Source organism: Neofelis nebulosa, chromosome 9 (genome assembly GCF_028018385.1).
Source record: "Neofelis nebulosa isolate mNeoNeb1 chromosome 9, mNeoNeb1.pri, whole genome shotgun sequence".
NCBI lineage: Eukaryota > Metazoa > Chordata > Mammalia > Carnivora > Felidae > Neofelis > Neofelis nebulosa.
Genome location: NC_080790.1, coordinates 50,862,758 through 50,884,364, shown reverse-complemented (window position 1 = coordinate 50,884,364; position 21,607 = coordinate 50,862,758). Strand labels below are relative to the sequence as shown.

At 37.0% G+C, this 21,607-nt stretch overlaps 1 protein-coding gene and 1 pseudogene across 6 annotated transcripts in view; both read left to right on the top strand.

Annotated features, from left to right (window-relative positions):
- Nucleotides 1-21,607, top strand: part of ALMS1 (ALMS1 centrosome and basal body associated protein) — a 228,863-nt gene that overhangs the window by 1,438 nt on the left and 205,818 nt on the right. For 5 of the 6 annotated variants that reach the window (XM_058683687.1, XM_058683688.1, XM_058683686.1 and 2 more), the window contains exon 2: nucleotides 20,195-20,320. In XM_058683687.1, the coding sequence (XP_058539670.1) occupies nucleotides 20,195-20,320 (126 nt within the window). Of the gene's footprint in view, nucleotides 1-6,780; nucleotides 6,837-20,194; nucleotides 20,321-21,607 lie in introns of all 6 variants that reach the window. The other variant, XM_058683690.1, reaches the window with a different exon arrangement.
- The window catches only part of LOC131484911 (single-stranded DNA-binding protein, mitochondrial-like), a 236,788-nt pseudogene that overhangs the window by 199,868 nt on the left and 15,313 nt on the right, over nucleotides 1-21,607 (top strand).

The following is a 21,607-nucleotide window of genomic DNA, read 5'->3' as shown; positions in this document are numbered from 1 at the left end:
AAAAATTCAATGCCTCTGTTATACTAAGTGCTCAATAGCCACACTTGACTAGCGGCCACTATTGGAAAGTGCAGATACAGAATAGTTCCTTAATCACAGAAAGTTCTTTTGGACATTGATGCCTATAGACTGTTGATCATTAAAGAATTATTGTTTTGCCTGGTAAATATTCCAGTGGGCACTTATTTATTGAGCACTCATTAGGGCATTCACCTGTTGTGCTGGTTGGAACCTTGGTGAACCCAAACTTTTTTTTTTTTTTATCTCTGCCTCACTAGTGTTCACATAAGAGGGAGGCAGACAAAATTCATTTGGCCACATGAATAAAAGTAAAACTGATATGTACTAACATGCTTAGAAAGCATACGGAAATGGAATCTGATCTTGTTAGTGAAGCTGGGGAAAGCTTCCCTGAGGAAGTTCTGATAGAGCTAAGATCTGAAGACAAATTAAAGTTAACTAGCAAAGAGAAAGCCTCTCAGTTGAGGGAAAGGCACATGGAAAGGTAATGTGGGAGAAAGCATGGCATTTCCAGGAAACTAAAGGCCAATATAGATAAAAGATTTATCTCTGGAGCTTTGGAAAGTCATTGAAAATGGGGTATATAGTAAAATGTGTTTCAGAAACATCACTTTGTAGCAGAGTGGAGAACAGCTTTGACAGCAGGATGGGGAAGGGGAAGTGGCAATATGTCAGGGATGCTAATTAGTAAGCCATTGCAGTATTGCCAGGCAAAAGATGATCATATTTTGCAACAAGGAGGTGTTGGTGGATATAGAAAAAAAAAACAGACTGGAGAAATATTTAAGAGGTAAAATCATTGTACTTATCCATTAATTTTACATTATTATTACACTAATAATGGATTAGGTGTGTAACATGGAGGCAAGAAGGTGTTTGGTGTTAGATTATTGGATGAATGATTGTGTCAAATACTGAGATATGGCCAGGTTAAAGGTGGGAGTGATGGGAGGGAGGGGTTGATGGGATTGGCTGAGATGAGTGTTAAGATTGTTTTTGGAGATCAAAGGAGAAGTCTGGGTTGGAGATCTCAAGCTGTAAGTTATCGGCATATAGACCACAATTAAAGCTACATTTGTGGATGAGGTCTCCTAACTTTTATTTTGTTCTGTGATTTCTTGTTTGAATCAAACTATTAGTATTTAAATTTATATCTCCAAGCCTAGAGGAGGAGTGTATTAAACCACTTTAACTCTTATTATAGACGATATGAAAAATTATTATCCCATCTAATAGTGATCTATATATAATAGACAGCCCTACTTCTTAGAGCCTAGTGTTTCTACCCCACCCCCTCCAAAGAAGTGGGTTTTTTTTTTGTTTTTGTTTTAAGAGAAATCAGGTATTTTACTGCTTACCTTGGAGAATATATGAAGGTATAGAATGTGTTCAGTATTAAATGTAGTTTTAAGGGGCGCCTGGGTGGCTCAGTTGGTTAAGCGTCTGACTTTGGCTCACGTCATGATCTCATGGTTTGTGAGTTTGAGCCCTGCATCGGACTTTGTGCTGACAGCTCAGAGCCTGGAGCCTGCTTTGGATTCTGTTAACCCCTCTCTCTCTGCCCCTCCCCCGCTCATGTTCTGACTCTCTGTCTCTGAAAAATGAATAAACATTAAAAAAATTAAAATAAGGTGGTTTTAAGAGATATAAAGAGTATTATGATTTTTTTCCCTTAGTTTGCTGACATTAAATTTTACTGGCATAAGTTGGAAGATGTTTAAAGGGGGAAGAGACTTTAGTGTTTCTTGCTAGATATTTATGAACTATAAAGTTTTTTGAAGATAAGTTGTGTAGTATTTAATACAGTGTATTAAAAGGATGAGACCAAATGATAGGAAACATTTAGTTCTGTCTAGTGTCAAGTTAAATGACAAAATTGTGAGAGTTTGATTCCCTTATTTATCTCTTATTAGATCATAAGGATGTACTAATGGTAATGTATAAGGTAGCAATTAAGTTTGTAGTTGTGAGACTGAGCTAAGGCATGAGACTTTGTAAGTTTGGAGTGAAATGTGCCCAGCCTTACAACCAAGTCTTTTTAAAGAGTTTAGGAAGTGAGTGGTTCAGAGCTTTTACTGTGTTGGTCTTAACACTGGTTCTGCAGGCCGTTGAACATGGATCATTTCAAACACCTCTCCTTGTAATTCCTAAACTTAAATTTCTGAGCTGTGCTAGGGAAGATAATTCGGTTATATGGATTGGTATCACCAGAAATTCTTGGTCTCCATCTTTTAACTGGGTCATGAACAGTGTTTGGAAATCTTTGTGTTTCCTCCCTCTGCTTCTTGCACATCTTCACTCAGCCTCTAGCCCTCGCCTGATGTTCAACATCAGGCCTGAACCCCTTTTTCACTTTCCTGACCCCTGTCTCCAAATTTGTCTACAGTGTATAATTTATCTTTTTTGACCTATTGACACATATTTTATTCTTTCAAATTTTTTATAATATTTGTTTATTTTTGAGAGAGAGAGAGAGAGAGCGCATGTGCGTGCACGAGTGGGGGAGGTGGGAAGAGAGAGAGAGAGACACAGACAGACAGACAGACAGACAGAATCCGAAGTAGGCTCCAGGCTCTGAGCTGTCAGCACTGAGCCCGACACAGAACTTGAACTCACAAACCCGGAGCTTGAACTCACAAACTGGGAGATCATGACCTGAGCCAATGTCGGAGGCTTAACCAGACTGAGCCACTCAGGTACCCCAATACATATTTTATTCTTAATATTAATCCTTGTTTTCTTAGCATAAAAACTGTGTCATAGTGTGTTTTCTCTTAAGGAACTGCTGGATTTTATTGGGATATTTTATAAATGATAATGGTTTTACTTTTTTTTTTAAGTTTGTTTATTTTTGAGAGAGCGTGAGTAGGGGATGGGCAGAGAGCGAGAGCGAGAGCGAGAGAGAGAGAGAGTGAGAAGAGAGAGTGAGAGAGAGAGTGTGTATCTCAAGCAGGCTCCGCACTGCCAGCACAGAGCCCAGTGTGGGGCTCAAACTCATGAAACGGTGAGATCATGACCTGAGCTAAAACCAGGAGTCCAATGCTTAACCGACTGAGCCAGATTAAAATTTCATTGTGTGGGTATACTATATTTGTTTTTCATTCATTGGTTGATAAACATTTGTTTTTTTTCCTACCTTTTGGCTGTTATGAAGAATGTTGCTATAAACATTTATGTACAAGTTTTTATGTGGACATGTTTTTATTTCTCTTGGGTATATATTTAGGAGTGGAATTGCTGGACATGTGGTAACTCCATATTTGTCCTTTGAGGAACTGTCCGATTGTTTCCCCAAATGGCTGCTGCACTCTTTTACATTCCTACAAGCAGTGTACGAAAATTCCAATCTCTTTACATCTTTGTCAACATTTGTTATTATTTGACTTTGATTATAACCATCGTGGTGGATATGATGTGGTATCTCATTGTGGTTTTGACTTGGATTTCCCTGATGGCTTATGATATTGAGCATCTTTTCTTGTGCTTATTAGCCATTTGTATATCTTCTTTGGTGACATGCCCATTCAGATACTTTGCTTATTTTTATTTTGGTCATTTGTCTATGTACTTTTGAGATGTAAGAATTATGTATTTATTCTTCATATTTTCCACAATGTGAATTTAATATTCTTTTATAAGGTGTCTGCTTTGCAATATTTTTTCCCAGTCTGTGGGTTTTTTCACATTCTTGATAGTGTTCTTTGAAGCACAATAGATTTTATTGTATTGTATTGTATTGTAGTGTTGTGTTATGTTATGTTATGTTATGTTATGTTATGTTATGTTATGTTATGTTATTTTTTAAAGTAGGCTCCATGCCCAGCATGGAGCCCAATGCAGGGGTTGAACTTACAACCCTGAGATGAAGACCTGAGCTGAGACCAAGAGTCAGATGTTTAACCACCTGAGCCACCCACATGCCCCAAAAAGTTTTTATTTTTGATGAAGTCTTATTTGTCTTTTTTTCTTTTGTTGCTCATGCTTTTGGTGTCCTATCTTAGAACCTGTTGCCGAATGTGAATTCATAAAGATTTACCTGTATGTTTCCTCTAAGAGTTTTATAATTTTTGCTCTTACATTAAGGTCTTTGATCAAGGTCTCAACAGTGGGCTTAAAATGTTTATTAAACCATGTTACAAACAGACATAACTGTCTTCTAGGCTTTGTGTTTCCATTTATAGAGTACAGGCAGAGTATATAATTCTTAAGGGCCCCAGGATTTTCAGAATGATAAATGATCATTGGCTTCAATTTAAAGTCACCAGCTGCATTAGCCCCTAACAAGAGAGTAGCCTGTCCTTTGAAGCTTTGAAGCCAGGTGTTGACTTCTTTCTAGCTATGGAAACCCTAGATGGCATCTTCTTCCAACATAAGGCTGTTTTGTCTACTTTGAAAATCTGTTTAGTATAGCTGCCTTCATTAATTTTCTTAGCTGGGTCTTCTGGATAACTTGCTGAACCTTCTATATCAGCGCTTGCTGCTTCATGTTACACTTTTGTTATGGAGACCGCTTTTTTCCTTAAATCTCATGAACCAACCTCTGCTATCTGCTAGTCTCATAGTTTTCTGCAGTATCCTCACTTCTCTCAGCCTTCATACAATTGAGCAGGGTTGAGCCTTGCTCTGGATTAGGCTTTGGCTTAAGGGAATGCTAGATTGTATGCTAAGAGTATGTTTAGTTTTGTAAGAAACTGCCAGAGTGTCTTCCAGAGTGATTGTACCATTTTGCGTTCCCATCATCATTGAGTAATGAATAAGAGTTCCTGTTGCTCTGTATTCTGAGCAGCATTTGGTATTGTCAGTGTTTTGGGTTTTGACCCTTCTAGTAGGTGTGTAGTGGTGATCTCACTGTTTAAATTTGGATTTCCCTAATAATATATGATGTTGAGCACCTTGTCGTGTTCTTGTTTTCCAGATATACATCTTTTTTGATGAAGCATCTGTTCAGATCTATTACCCATTTTCTTTTTTTTTTTTTATGTATTTATTTAGTTTTGAGAGAGAGAGAGAGAGAGAGAGAGAGAGAGAGAGAGATAGCACACGTGGGGGAGGGGCAGAGAGAGAGGGAGACAGGATCCAAAGCAGGATCTGCACTGACAGCAGAGATCCCAATGTGGGGCTTGAACTCATGAACACAAGATCATGAACTGAGCCGAAGTCAGATGCTTAACCAGCTGAGCCACTCAGGCGCCCCTATTACCCATTTTCTAATTGGGTTGTTTGTTTTTGTATCTTTGAATTTTAACAAGAGTTGTGTATTTTGGTTAATAGTCCGTATCGTCTTTTACAAATATTTTCTCCTGGTCTGTTGCTTGTCTTTTCATTCTTTTGACATTGTCTTTCACAAAACAGAAGTTTTTAATTTTAATTAGCCCAGTTTATTAATTTCTTTCAAGGATTGTGCCTTTGGTGCTATACCTAAAAACTCATCATCATACTCAAGGTCATCTAGGTTTTCTCTTATATTATCTTCTAGGTGTTTTATAGTTTTTATAGTTTCGCATTTTGTATTTATATCTGTGATCTGTTTTGAGTTAAATTTTGTGAAACATGTAAAATTAGTGTTTAGATTCATTTTTTTCATTAGATTCATTTTTTTGGATGTAGATGTCTAGTAGTTCCACTACCATTTGTTGAAAAGAGCATCTTTGCTCCCTTATGTTACCTTTGTTCCTCTGTCCAAGATGAGTTGACTGTATTTATGTGGGTCTATTTCTGGGCTTTGTTCTGTTACAGTGATCTGTTTGTATGTTCTTTTGCCAATACTGCACTTTTTTGATTGCTGTAGCTTTATAGTGAGTCGTGAAGTCAGATAGTATCAGCCCTCCCACTTTGTCTTCTTTAATTTTGTGTTGGCTGTTCTGGTCTTTTGCCTTTTCTTATAAACTTTAAGAAAAATCTGTCAATACCCACAACATAATTTGCCTGGAATTTTGATTGTGATTGGAATCGTGTTGAATCTATACATCATATTACCAGGAGCTGACATGTTGACAGTATTGAGTCTGATAAACCATGAACATGGAATATCTGTCCATTTAATTAGCTCCTCTTTGATTTCTTTTACCAGAGGCTTATAGTTTCTTTCATATAGATTCTGTACATATTTGGTTAGATTTATACCTAAGTATTTTAATTTTGGAGTGTGCTACTGTAAATGGTATTGTTTTTTAAATTTCTAATTCCATTTGTTCTGCTCTCTTTTTAGTGTTCAAGAATGATTCACAGAATCTCTATCCATCTACTTTTTTGAAAATGGGGTATTGAAGTCTAATTATTGTTGAATTGTCTATTTCTTCCTTCATTTCTTTCAGTTTTTCTTTCATTTTTTACTAGGGGCTCTGGTGTTAGGTGCATATAGATTTTTAATTATTATGCATTCTTGGTGGATTGACTTATTTTTTTTTTAATTTTTAATTTTAACATTTATTTGTTATTGAGAGACAGAGAGACACAGAGCGTGAGCAGGGGAGGGGTAGAGAGAGGGGAAGACACAGAATCTGAAGTAGGCTCCAGGCTCTGGGCTGTCAGTACAGAGCCCATTATGGGGCTCATACTCACAAACCGTGAGATCATGACCTGAGCTGAAGTCAGTTGCCTAACCAACTGAGCCACCCAGGCACCCCTGACTGTTTTATTACTGTGAAACATTCCTGTTTGTATTGAGTAATTTTTTTTGTTTGTTTTCATATTGTTTTTAAAAAAATTTTTAAATTTTAATTCCAGTATAGTTAATATACAGTATTACATTCATTTCAGGTGTACAATAAAGTGATTGAACAATTCTATACATTACTCAGTGCTCATCATGATTAGTAAGTATATTCTTAATCTCCTTTACCTATTTCACCCATCCCCCCCACCTACCTCCCGTCTGGTAACCATCAGTTTGTTCTCTATAGACAAGAGTCTTTTTTGGTTTGTCTCTTTTTTCTTTGTTTTGTTTCTTAAATTCCCCATATGAATGAACTCGTATGGTATTTGTCTTTCCCTGATTGACTTCTTTCACTTAGCATTATACCCTCCAGATCCATCCATGTTATTGCAAACGGCAAGATTTCATCTTCTTTTATGGCTGAGTAATATTCTGCTGTGTGTGTGTATATATAGATATATATATATATACACACACACACACACCCCACATCTTCTTTATCCATTTGTCTATCAGTGAACACTTGGGCTGCTTCCATAATTTGTCTATTATAAATAATGCTGCAGTAAACATAGGGGCGCATTTATCTTCTCAAATTAATGTTTTCATATTTTGAGGGTAAATGCTCAGTAGTGAAATTACTGGATCATATAGTAGTTCTATTTTTAATTTTTTTAAGAACCTTTATACTGTTTTCCATGGAGGCTGCATCAGTTTGCATTTCCACCAGCAGTGCCTGAGGGCTCCTTTTCTCCACATTTTCACCAACATTTGTTTCTTGCGTTTTTGATTTTACTCATTCTTAGAGATGTGAGGTGATACCTCATTGTGATTTTGATGTGCATTTCCTTCATGTTGAGCATCTTTTCTTGTGTCTCTTCACCATCTGATATCTTCTTTGGAGAAATGTCTGTTCATGTCTTTTGCCCATTTTTTAATTGGATTATTTGCTTTTTTGGTGTTGTGTAAGTTTTTTATATTTTTTGGGTACTAACCCTGTATTGGATGTGTCATTTGCAAATACTTTCTCCCATTCAGTAGGTTGTCTTTAGTTTTGTTGATTATTTACTTTGCTGTGCAGAAGCATTTTATTTTGATGTAATCCCAAAGAGTTTAGTTTTGCTTTTGTTTCTCTTGACTCAGGAGACATATCTAGAAGAATGTTGTGTGGCCAGTGTCAGAGAAATTACTGCCTGTGAGCCCTTCTAGGATTTTTATGGTTTCGGATCTCACATTTAGGTCCTTAATCCATCTTTTTTTTTTTTTTTTTTTTTTTCATTTTAAGTTTATTTTGGTATGTGGTATAAGAAAGTGGTCCAGTTTCATTCTTTTGCATGTAGCTGTTCACTTTTTCCAACACCATTTGTTGAAGGAAGGTACTATCTTCTATTATGTATTCTTGCCTCCTTTGTCAAAGATTAATGGTCATATAATCAATTTATGTTATGTTATTAATATTATATTATTTCTGGGGGCGCCTGGGTGGCGCAGTCGGTTAAGCGTCCGACTTCAGCCAGGTCACGATCTCGCGGTCCGTGAGTTCGAGCCCCGCGTCAGGCTCTGGGCTGATGGCTCGGAGCCTGGAGCCTGTTTCCGATTCTGTGTCTCCCTCTCTCTCTGCCCCTGCCCCGTTCATGCTCTGTCTCTCTCTGTCCAAAAATAAATAAAAAACGTTGAAAAAAAAAATTAAAAAAAAAAAAAAAATTATATTATTTCTGGGCTCTATTTTGTTCCATTTATATATATTTGTGTGTGTGTGTGCCAGTACTATACTGTTTAAAATATTTTTTTTTAATGTTTATTTATTTTTGAAGGAGACAGAGACAGAGCATGAGTGGGGCAGGGGAGACACGGAATCTGAAGCAGGCTCCAGGCTCTGAGCTGTCAGTACCCATCCCGATGCGGGGCTGTAATTCACGAACTGTGAAATCATGACCTGAGCTGAAATTGGACACCTAACCGACTGAGTCACTCAGGCGCCCCTGTATTGTTTTGATTATTGTAGCTTTGTAGTATATCTTGAGATCTGGGATTGTGATACCTCCAGTTTTTTTTTTTGTTTTTTTTTTTTTATTTGAGAGAGTGCACGCACTCATGAGGGAGGAGCAAAAGGGAGAGAGAGAGAGAGAGAGAGAGAATTTTTTTTTTTAATATTTATTGTCAAATTGGTTTACATACAACACCTGGTGCTCATCTCAACAAGTGTCCTCCTCAATGCTCATCACCCACTTTCCCCTCGTCCCCACCCCCCATCAACCCTCAGTTCTCTGCATTTAAGAGTCTCTTATGGTTTGCCTCCCTCCCTCTCGGTTTGTAACTTTTTTTTTTTTTTTTTTTGCCCTTCCCTTCCCCTATGGTCTTCTGTTAAGTTGAGAGAGAGAATCTTAAGCAGGCTTCATGTTCAGCCTGGACCCCAATGTGGGGCTCAATCTCATAACTATGAGATCATGACCTGAGCTGAAATCAAGAGTCAGACGTTTAACTGACTGAGCCACCAAGGGCTCCTTTACTTTTCAAGATTGCTTTGGCTATTTGGGGTCTTTTGTGGTTCCATACAAGGATTAAGTGTTCCTGGCATTTTGATAGGGATTGTATTGAATCTGCAGATTGCTTTGGGTAGTATGGAAATTTTAACAATATTGGTTCTTCCATTCCATGAGCATGGAATATCTTTCCATTTGTGTTGTCCTCAATTCTTTCATCAGTGTTTTATAGTTTTCAGAGTACAAGTCTTTCACCTCCTTGGTTAAATTTGTTCTTAGGTATTTCATTATGTTTTAATATGTTTTGTCTTGATATTACTATAGCCACTCTATCTCTTTTATGATTGTTTGCATAGTAAATCTTTTTTATCTGTTCTTTAACTTATAACCTGTTTGTCTTTTTGAGCCTAAAGTGTGTCTCCTATAGATAGCATACAGTTGAATCTTCTTTTTCATGAAATCTAACACCACATATGCCTTTGATTTGATTGTTTGGTTCATTCACTTGTAGTGTTAATAATATGCTTGGATTTATTTCTGCTATTTAGCTTTTTATTTTCTGTATATCTTGTGTCTGTTTTTTTCCTTTAGTCTTTATATTGCCGCATAGAAACTTTATGCCCATACAGGTCCATTCCCTACCCCTTCTTTAATTCTGTTACTATTAGGCATATGTCTACATGTGTTATACTCAGCAATATGTTGTTATAGTTAAAACTTTATAAGATCTTAGGTTTTTTGAAGAATCTGGCAGAAGGTAGAATAACAAAGATATATTTGTAGCGATTGTTATATTAATCTACTTATCCCTTTTTTGTACTCTTCATTTCTTCCCTTTTTTTGAGTTACTATCTGGTGTCATTTTCTTTTTTCATTAAAAAAATTTTTTTTAATGTTTATTTTTGAGAGAGAGAGAGAACGAGAGAGAACGTGCCAGGAGGGGCAGAGATAGAGGGAGATGCAGAATCCAAGCAGGCTCCAGGCTCTGAGCTGTCAGCACAGAGCCTGATGTGGGGCCAAACCCATGAACTGTGAGATCATGACCTGAGCTGAAGTCAGAAGCTCAACGGACTGAGCCACCCAGGCGCCCCATGGGGTCATTTTCCTATTCCATTGCACTCTCTTCCTGTTGATCTCCTTTGTGCTGTCATTATCAAATACATTTCTATGTTATAGGCCCAACAATACAATTAAATATATATTGTTTGGCATAGTTGCTTTTTAAATCAGTGAAAGGAAGAAAGGAGAAGTATGCCGTTATACTGTCTTTTGCAATTACCTGCAATATTGCTTTGATTAGCCCTTTTTGTTGTTTTCTATAAGTTTGAATTACTCACTGGTGTCACTTGCTTTCATCCTGAAGAACATCCCTTAGTATTTTCTGTAAAACAGGTTTGTTATCAAGAAATCTTCTCTTTTGTTTATCTGGGGCTTGAATTATTTTTAATTAATTGTGACAAAATAAATATAAAATTTACATTTTAACCATTTTTAAGTATGCAGTTTGATAATGTTAAATATATTAACATTGTTGTACAACCAATTTTCAGAACTCTTTTCATCTTGCAAAACTGAAGCTTTGTGCCCATTAAACACAACTTCCCATTCTTCTCACCCCAGCCTCTGGTAACCACCATGTTTATGTTTCTATGAATTTGACTACTTTAGTTACCTCATTTAAGCGGAATCTTAACAGTATGTGTCATTTTGTGACTGGCTTACTTCACCTTAGCGTGATGTCTTCAAGGTTCACTCATACTCTAGAATATGTAGAATTCCTCTGTAGGAGTATCCTTCCCTTTTAATATTTAATTCCCTTAATAATATTCCATTGTATGCACTTACCATATTTTGCTAATCCATTTATTCATCAATGGACACTTGGGACTGCTGCCAGTTCTTTGGGGTATATACCCAGAAGTGGAATTACTGGATCATATGGTAATTTTATTTTTATGTTTTGAGGAACTATCGCACTGTTTTCCATAGTGGCTTCACCTTTTGCAGCTCCATCAACAGTGCATGAGGGTTTCAGTGTTTCTACATTCTTACCAGCACTTATTTTCTGTTTCTTTCTTTTTTTTTTTTTTTTTTTTGATAGCCACCTTAAAGGGTATGAGGTGGTATCTTGTTGTAGTTTTGATTTCCATTTCCCTGATGTTTAGTGATGTTGAGCATTTTTTCATGTGATTATTGGCCATTTGTACATTTTCTTTGGTAAAGTGTCTATTCATATCCTTTGCCTATTTTTTAATTGGGTTATTTGTCTTTTTATTATTGAGTTGTAATAGTTTTCATTATATATTCTAACTATGACTCTTTTATCAGATATATGACTTGCAAATTTTTTTTTCTCCCATTCTGTGGTTTGTCTTTTTACTCTGTTGATAGTGTCTTTTGATGCGCAATTTTTTTTTTATTGTCATGAAGTCCAGTTAGTCTCTTTTTCCTTTTGTTACCTATACCAGGAAATCATTGCCAAATTCAGTGTCATGAAGCTTTTGTTCCATGTTTTCTTGTAAGAGTTTTCTTGTTTTAGGTCTTACGTTTAAGTCTTTGATCCATTTTAGTTAATTTTTGTATGTCATTTTGGGTAAAGTAGTTTACAGTGTATAAGATTTTCACCTTTTTGGTTAATTCCTAAATATTTTATTCTTTTTATTTTATTTTTTTAAATCACCTTTGAACCTTTTTTTTAATGTTTACTATTTTTGAGAGAGACTGTGTGAGCAGGGGAGGGGCAGAGAGAGAGAGGGAGACACAGAATCCGAAGCAGGCTCCGGGCTCTGAGCTGTCAACACAGGGCCCAACGTGGGGCTGGAACTCACAAATTCTGAAATCATGACCTGAGCTGAAGTCCGACGCTCAACTGACTCAACCACCCAGGCAGGCGCCCCCTAAGTATTTTATTCTTTTTAATGCATTGTAAGTGGAATTGTTTTTGTAATTTCTTTTCAGATTGTTTACTGTGTATAGAAGTGCAATGGATTTTTGTGTGTTGACTTTGTATCCTGATACTTTGATGAATTAGCTTATTCTAACTGCGTGTGTGTAATCTTCAAAGTTTTCTCTATATAAGACTATATCATCTACAAATGAGATATTTTACTTTGTCCTTTCCAGTTTGGTTGCCTTTTATTTCCTTTTCTTGCTTAATGCTCTGGTTTGAACTTCCAGAACTATTTTGAATAGAAGTGGTGAAAGTCTTTTATTCCTGATCTTACAGGAAATACTTTCAGTCTTTCACTATTGAATATGATGTTTGCTGTGGGTTTTTCATATCTGGTTCTTACTATGTTAAGGTGGTTTTCTTCTTTTTCTAGTTTGTTGAGTGTTTTTATTATGAAAGGGTGGTGAATATTGTCAAATGCTTTTTCTGCAGCAGTTGAAATAATCATTTTGTTTTATCCTTAATTCTGTTAATGTGAGCTGTTATGTTGATTGGTTTTTATATGTTGAACCACCCTTGTGTTCTTGGGTTAAATCCCACTGGAATATGGTATACAATCCATTTAATGTGCTATGAATTCTGTGCTAGTATGTTGTTGTGGATTTTTGCTTCTGTGTTTATCAAGGATATTGGTGTTAGTTTTCTTGTAGTGTCTTTGGCTGGCTGCTTCGTATCAAGGTAACACTAGCCTCATAGAATGAGTTAGGAAGTGTTCCTTCCTCTTCAATTTTTTGGGAATGTTCTAGGAAGATTGATGTTCATTCTTTTTTTTTTTTATTTTATTAAAAAAAATTTTTTTTAATGTTTTATTCATTTTTAAGACAGAGAGAGACAGAGCGTGAGCAGGGGAGGGGCAGAGGGAAAGGGAGACCCAGAATCCGAAGCAGGCTCCAGGCTCCGAGCTGTCAGCACAGAGCCCGATGCGGGGCTCGAACCCACGAACCGCGAGATCATGACCTGAGCCGAAGTCAGACGCTCAACCGACTGAGCCACCCAGGTGCCCCTGTTCATTCTTTTTTAATTGTTTGGTAGAATTCTGTAGTGAAGCCATCTGGTCCTTGGCTTTTCCCCGTGGGAGTTTTTTTTTTTTTTTTTTTTTTAACGTTTATTTATTTATTTATTTATTTATTTTTTTAATTTTTTTTTTCCAACGTTTTTTATTTATTTTTGGGACAGAGAGAGACAGAGCATGAACGGGGGAGGGGCAGAGAGAGAGGGAGACACAGAATCGGAAACAGGCTCCAGGCTCCGAGCCATCGGCCCAGAGCCTGATGCGGGGCTCGAACTCACAGACCGCGAGATCGTGACCTGGCTGAAGTCGGTCGCTTAACCGACTGCGCCACCCAGGCGCCCCAACGTTTATTTATTTTTGAGACAGAGAGAGACAGAGCATGAACGGGGGAGGGGCAGAGAGAGAGGGAGACACAGAATCAGAAGCAGGCTCCAGGCTCTGAGCCATCAGCCCAGAGCCCGACATGGGGCTCGAACTCACTGACCGCAAGATCGTGACCTGAGCCGAAGTCGGACGCTTAACCGACTGAGCCACCCAGGCGCCCCCCCTGTGGGAGGTTTTTGATTACCAATTCAGTCTTCTTGCTAGTTACAGGTTTGTTCAGATTTTCTAATCTTTCATGATTCAGTGTTGGTAGAATGTGTGTTTCCAGGAATTCATGCATTTCTTCTTTGCCGTCCAATTTGTTGGTATAGAATTGTTCATATTGTTCTCTTATAAGCCGTATTTCTGTGCCATTGCTTGTAATTTTTCCTCTTTAATTTTCTGATTTTATTATCTTGAGTCTTTTTTCTTTTTTCTTAGTCAATCTAGTTAAGGGTTTGCCAATTTTGTTGGTCTTTAAAAAAACTCAGCTATTAGTTTCATTGATTTTTTTTTTTTTTTTTTCTGTTCAGTATTTTGTTTATCTGTGCTCCATTGTTTATTATGTCTTTCCTTATGCTTGCTTTAGGTTTAGTTCATTGTTCCTTGAGGTGTAAGTTAGGCTACCGGTTTGATATCATGATTTTTTTTTTTAAATATACACATACTACCCTTTTAGCATTGCTTTCACTGTATCACATAAGTTTTGGTATTTTGTGTCTTCATATTCAGTTGTGTCAAAGTATTTTTTATTTTCCCTTGTGACTTCTTGTTTGGCCCATTAATTTTTTGAATATGTGTTTAAATTATACATATTTGTGGAAACTTACAGGTTTTTTTCTGTGCTATTGATTTCTAGTTTCATTCTATTGTGATTGGGAAAAATACTGTATATTTCAGTCTCCTTGAATTTAAGACTTGTTTTGTGGCCTAACATGTTCTGCCCTAAAGAATGTTCCATGTGTACTTGAGAAAAATGTGTATTCTGCTGTTTTTAGGTGGAGTGTTCGGTATATGTGTGTTAGGTCCCATTGGTCTACAGTATTACTCAGTTCCTCTGTTTCCTTATTGTTCTTCTGTATGGTTGTTTTATCTGTCCATTATTGAAAGTGAGGTATTGAAATCTCTTAATATTACTATGTTGCTGTGTATTTCTCCCTTCAAGTCTTTAAAAATTTGCCCAATTGATTTAGCTTTTTAAAAATTTGCCCAATTGATTTAGTATTTGAGTGCATAAATACTTGTAATTCTTATATCTTCTTGATGATTTGATTTGACCCTTTTATGATTATATAGTGTCCTTTGTCTTGTAATAGGTTTTTTAAAAAATATTTATTTATTTTGAAAGAGAGGGAGAGAACATGAGCAGGGGAGAGGCAGAGAAAGAGGGAGAGAAAAATCCCAGGTAGGCTCCATGCTGTCTGCAGAGCCAGACACGGGGCTTGAACCTACAAACCATGAAATCATAACCCAAGCCAAAATCAAGAGTCAGATGCTTAACCAACTAAACCACCCAGGTGCCCCTTGTCTTGTAACAATTTTTTATTTAAAATCTATTTTGTCTGAACTTGGTATAGCCACTCCTGTGCTTTTTTGGTTACATTTGCATGGAATATCTTTTTCCATCCTTTCATTTTTCAACCTATATGTGTCCTTAGATCTAAATTGTTATTTCATAGACAGCATAAAGACTACTAACTTTTAATATTAAAAACTTAGGGAGGGACTCTTTCAAATTTTAATTTATACCAAAATCATTTAATCTCAGATGAAGAGTTGCTGATGACACTTGCTTAGTTTTGAAGCATTCATCTTTTAAATCCTTCAAGCATTTAGGTTATATTCAGAGGTAATGGGGGGAAGGTTAATCAAACATATGGGAATATATTAAGAATGAGTTTTCTTGAAGTCTAAACAAGTAGGTGATAAGAATAGGAAAATCTGGGGAAGGGATTTTTAATAAGAATTTTTCTTTTAGCATTTAATTTTGACTTTTAAGTTTTCTTTAAACTGATAAAAGTGAGGGGGGGAGTGTTTTTCTTCTCACACATTGGATTAGTTCTCAAAGTGATGGTTTCTTAATATTGTATCATTAGTTTTCTACAAATATCCTAACGAATTGAACTCTCTTTATCAGCTGTTGTGAATCAGCTCTTTTCAAAGGTGATAGATACACCACGGTCCACAACCAGCATTATTGAGCTACAGTGAATAGCCATTTTGAACATTCATTTTGGCATTCTTCTTTCCTGGAAGGCTCAAAGAAGACTAACTGTGCCAAAACATTGGCTATATTGTTACATACTTAGGGATTTCAGATTGCCAGATTGCATTTGCAAAACAATTTTCTTTGCTTTTTATTCTTTGTCCCTTAAACATTGCCATTGAAGCAAGATGGGTATGTACCATGGTTCTTTACCTTTAGAGAAAAACCGCTTGGAATAGTTGATATCTTAGAAATCTCTGTAGTTCTTGAATAGATTTTAAATATGCTGGCCTTTTTGTGACCAAAAGCACATTCTTGTAAGTCCTCTGTAAAAATGTTTTTGTTAATATAGTAACAGTGTTTTAATTCTGGAAAAAAATATGATAACTTGAGGTTTCCTTCAGAGGCTCTTTCACATTTGTGGTTAATATTTTGTTAGAATTCATCTTTTCTTGACTCATAACTGCCTGTTTTACTTTTATAACTTCTTCCCCTTTTTTGGACATTGTATCTTTATTTTTTTGAGGATCTGAGTTACTCATTTTATTTTATTTTTTATTTATTTATTTTATTTATTTATTTATTTTTTAATATATGAAATTTACTGTCAAATTGGTTTCCATACAACACCCAGTGCTCATCCCAAAAGGTGCCCTCCTCAATACCCATCACCCACCCTGCCCTCCCTCCCACCCCCCATCAACCCTCAGTTTGTTCTCAGTTTTTAACAGTCTCTTATGCTTTGGCTCTCTCCCACTCTAACCTCTTTTTTTTTTTTTTTTTTTTTCCCCTTCCCCTCCCCCATGGGTTTCTGTTACGTTTCTCAGGATCCACATAAGAGTGAAACCATATGGTATCTGTCTTTCTCTGTATGGCTTATTTCACTTAGCATCACACTCTCCAGTTCCATCCACGTTGCTACAAAAGGCCATATTTCATTTTTTCTCATTGCCACGTAGTATTCTATTGTGTATATAAACCACAATTTCTTTATCCATTCATCAGTTGATGGACATTTAGGCTCTTTCCATAATTTGGCTATTGTTGAGAGTGCTGCTATAAACATTGGGGTACAAGTGCCTCTATGCATCAGTACTCCTGTATCCCTTGGATAAATTCCTAGCAGTGCTATTGCTGGGTCATAGGGTAGGTCTATTTTTAATTTTCTGAGGAACCTCCACACTGCTTTCCAGAGCGGCTGCACCAATTTGCATTCCCACCAACAGTGCAAGAGGGTTCCCGTCTCTCCACATCCTCTCCAGCATCTATAGTCTCCTGATTTCTTCATTTTGGCCACTCTGACTGGCGTGAGGTGGTATCTGAGTGTGGTTTTGATTTGTATTTCCCTGATGAGGAGCGACGTTGAACATCTTTTCATGTGCCTGTTGGCCATCCGGATGTCTTCTTTAGAGAAGTGTCTATTCATGTTTTCTGCCCATTTCTTCACTGGGTTATTTGTTTTTCGGGTGTGGAGTTTGATGAGCTCTTTATAGATTTTGGATACTAGCCCTTTGTCCGATGTGTCATTTGCAAATATCTTTTCCCATTCCGTTGGTTGCCTTTTAGTTTTGTTGGTTGTTTCCTTTGCTGTGCAGAAGCTTTTTATCTTCATAAGGTCCCAGTAATTCACTTTTGCTTTTAATTCCCTTGCCTTTGGGGATGTGCCGAGTAAGAGATTGCTACGGCTGAGGTCAGAGAGGTCTTTTCCTGCTTTCTCCTCTAAGGTTTTGATGGTTTCCTGTCTCACATTCAGGTCCTTTATCCATTTTGAGTTTATTTTTGTGAATGGTGTGAGAAAGTGTTCTAGTTTCAACCTTCTGCATGTTGCTGTCCAGTTCTCCCAGCACCATTTGTTAAAGAGACTGTCTTTTTTCCATTGGATGTTCTTTCCTGCTTTGTCAAAAATGAGTTGGCCATACGTTTGTGGGTCTAGTTCTGGGGTTTCTATTCGATTCCATTGGTCTATGTGTCTGTTTTTATGCCAATACCATGCTGTCTTGATGATGACAGCTTTGTAGTAGAGGCTAAAGTCTGGGATTGTGATGCCTCCTGCTTTGGTCTTCTTCAAAATTACTTTGGCTATTCGGGGCCTTTTGTGGTTCCATATGAATTTTAGGATTGCTTGTTCTAGTTTCAAGAAGAATGCTGGTGCAATTTGATTGGGATTGCATTGAATGTGTAGATAGCTTTGGGTAGTATTGACATTTTGACAATATTTATTCTTTCAATCCATGAGCAGGGAATGTCTTTCCATTTCTTTATATCTTCTTCAATTACCTGCATAAGCTTTCTATAGTTTTCAGCATACAGATCTTTTACATCTTTGGTTAGATTTATTCCTAGGTATTTTATGCTTCTTGGTGCAATTGTGAATGGGATCAGTTTCTTTATTTGTCTTTCTGTTGCTTCATTGTTAGTGTATAAGAATGCAACTGATTTCTGTACATTGATTTTGTATCCTGCAACTTTGCTGAATTCATGTATCAGTTCTAGCAGACTTTTGGTGGAGTCTATCGGATTTTCCATGTATAATATCATGTCATCTGCAAAAAGCGAAAGCTTGACTTCATCTTTGCCAATTTGGATGCCTTTGATTTCCTTTTGTTGTCTGATTGCTGATGCTAGAACTTCCAGCACTATATTAAACAACAGCGGTGAGAGTGGGCATCCCTGTCGTGTTCCTGATTTCAGGGAAAAAGCTCTCAGTTTTTCCCCATTGAGGATGATGTTAGCTGTGGGCTTTTCATAAATGGCTTTTATGATCTTTAAGTATGTTCCTTCTATCCCGACTTTCTCAAGGGTTTTTATTAAGAAAGGGTGCTGGATTTTGTCAAAGGCCTTTTCTGCATCGATTGACAGGATCATATGGTTCTTCTCTTTTTTTTTTGTTAATGTGATGTATCACGTTGATCGATTTGCGAATGTTGAACCAGCCCTGCATCCCAGGAATGAATCCCACTTGATCATGGTGAATAATTCTTTTTATATGCTGTTGAATTCGATTTGCTAGTATCTTATTGAGAATTTTTGCATCCATATTCATCAGGGAGAGTTACTCATTTTAAAGTTTTTGAAAATATAGTTTATAATCGCATTTTTAGCAGGAGTGTTTTTTGTTTTGTCTTTGGGTACACCCTTCTCTATCTGGTGTTCTTGTGGTTGTCTCTACCTTGCCCCTTGTGGCTGCTTTTTTATTTTTTTTTATTTTTTTATTTTTAAAAAATTTTTTTTTTCAACATTTTTTATTTATTTTTGGGACAGAGAGAGACAGAGCATGAACGGGGGAGGGGCAGAGAGAGAGGGAGACACAGAATCGGAAACAGGCTCCAGGCTCCGAGCCATCGGCCCAGAGCCTGACGCGGGGCTCGAACTCACCGACCGCGAGATCGTGACCTGGCTGAAGTCGGACGCTTAACCGACTGCGCCACCCAGGCGCCCCATGGCTGCTTTTTTAAAAGAGAGGTCTTTTTTTTTTTTTTAATGTTCATTTCTTTTTGAGAGAGAGAGTATGCGATAGTGGAGGAGGGGCAGAGAGAGGTGGGGGATCCAAAGCCAGCTCTGCGCTGACACGGGGTTCTAACTCAGGAACTGCGAGATCATGACCTGAGCCGAAGTCAGACACTTAACTGACTGAGCCACCCAGGCGCCCCAGAAGAAGAAGTCTTATAGTGAAGCTTTGGGTTTTTATTGTCCAGGGATACCGGAGAAATCTCAGGAACCAGTCCCTGAGCCAGTTGGTGACTTTGACCTAAGTCATTTTTGTTTGATTGCCTTGGATCTGTTCCGTTTGCATTGCTTCAGCCTTGGGCTACAGTCACAGCTTTTATTGTCTTTCACAGGTGAGAGAGCCCTGCTCTAACCCCTGTCTCACAAAATGAGCCTGAAGTTTGTTCCCACAGTCCATACTATGAGTTGATTTTAGTCCCCATTTGTAGGGTTAATTTCTTAGGTGTCTTAAATAGTAAGATTTTAAAACCAATAACTTGCTTGTTTCTGCTTGCTTCTTTTACTTCTAGGACTATAGGAGGTTAAGGAACTGCTGTGGTTTATTGGAAAGTATGTTGAGTTCTAACTGGATAACCTTAAGACTGTTTATGTAATTTTTTTTTACTTAAAAATTTTTTTCATTTATTTATTTTTGAGAGACAGAGACAGAGAGTGGGTGGGGGCAGAAAGAGAGAGGGAGGCACAGAATCCAAAGCAGGCTCCAGGCTCTGAGCTGGCAGCATAGAGCCAGATGCGGGGCCTGAACCCATCAACTGCGAGATCATGACCTTAGCCGAAGTCAGACGCTTAACCAACTGAGCTTCCCAGGTGCCCTGTTTTTTTATTTTTAAGTGAAAGTAGTAATTTGGACAGTGGTTGTGAAGTTGAAATGTTATATATAGGAAAGTACTTTATAAATTTAGAAATATAGCTAAAGTTTAGATTTTATTATTGTTTAACAATAGTGATCGTTTATCACCATTGTTCATCACTATTTAAATCTGCTTTTGATTTTCAGGTTGTTCCATTGACCTGTCATGTATGGCAACAGTCACTATATCAAGACAATAGTGGTATACAGATTTCTGATGCTAATGTAGTCTCTGTGAAAAAAACAGCTCAGTGGGATTCTGGAGATGATCAGGTATGTCTTATGTAACTGGGAAATTATTTTTCTTTTCACAAGCTGCATGAGAAATTCTGATTCAGCTTTGAAGAATGGTAAGGGGTGAATAATATTCCATTTTTCTAATAGATCTTTGATAATCTTAGTTATATAGAATAGCATTTCACTTTCTTTTTTCGTCTCAGGACTCCTTTATATTCTTCAAAAGTATTTTAAGTATCTTTTATTAATATGGACTATCTATATTGATATTTAGCTTACTAGAAATTAAAACATTTAAAAATATTTTTAAAATAACAAACCCATTATATATTAATATAAATAATGTATTTTAAAATGAAAAATAACTATTTTCCAAGGCAAAGAATTAGTTGGGAGAGTGGCATTGTTTTATATTTTTTCATATCTATTTATTGTATATATTGTATGTATGTATATGTAAAATAACGAATTGGCTTTTATGATGGCTGAGAATTCTCAAGATTCACAACCTGGAGACCCAGGAATGCTGATAGTATAGTTGTAGTCTGAATCCAGAAGCCTGAGAACCAGGAGAATTAATGGTGTAAGTTCCAGTTTGAGTCTTGAAGGGCTGAGGACCAGGCCAGCTGATGGTGTAAGTTCTCTGAATCTGAGTTTAAAGGTAGGAGAATACCACTGTACTAGCTCAAAGACCCATCAGGCTGAGAGAGTGAATTCTCTCTTGTTTTGTTCTGTTTGGGGCTTTAAATGGATTGGATGAGGCTTGGCCACATTGGGAAGGGCAATCTGCTTTACTTAGTCTGTGGATCAAATGTTAATCTCATCTAGACACACAGACATACAGAATAATGTTTAACCAAATATCTGGGCACCTGGTGGCTCAGCCAAGTTGACACATAAAATTAACTATCACAATTGGATTCTGTTATCTGCTTCTGCATTTAGTCTGTTGGGATACGTTGAAGTATATGAAGAAAATCTGGCCTTACATAGATACATAGAAAAGGGAGGCCCACATAGATTTCCTGAAAGAGCATCTATGACCTCCAGGTATCCTTGGACCACACTTTGAGAACCACTGATTTAGAGCATAGTTATAAATTTAGAAGAAATAGAAAAATTGTGAGCAGATAGGGAAAAAGTTCATACATGTTTGTTGGAGGAAAAATGCACCCTTACTCAAAATGGTTAAATATTTAAGGTTGATTATCTAATAAGTTGGGTATCAGATTTCTTCTGGTACCTTCAATTTCCCCTAAATTGCAGTGATTATTTATTTGATGCACAATATGGAAGAAGGAGATTTGCTATCATCAATGGCAA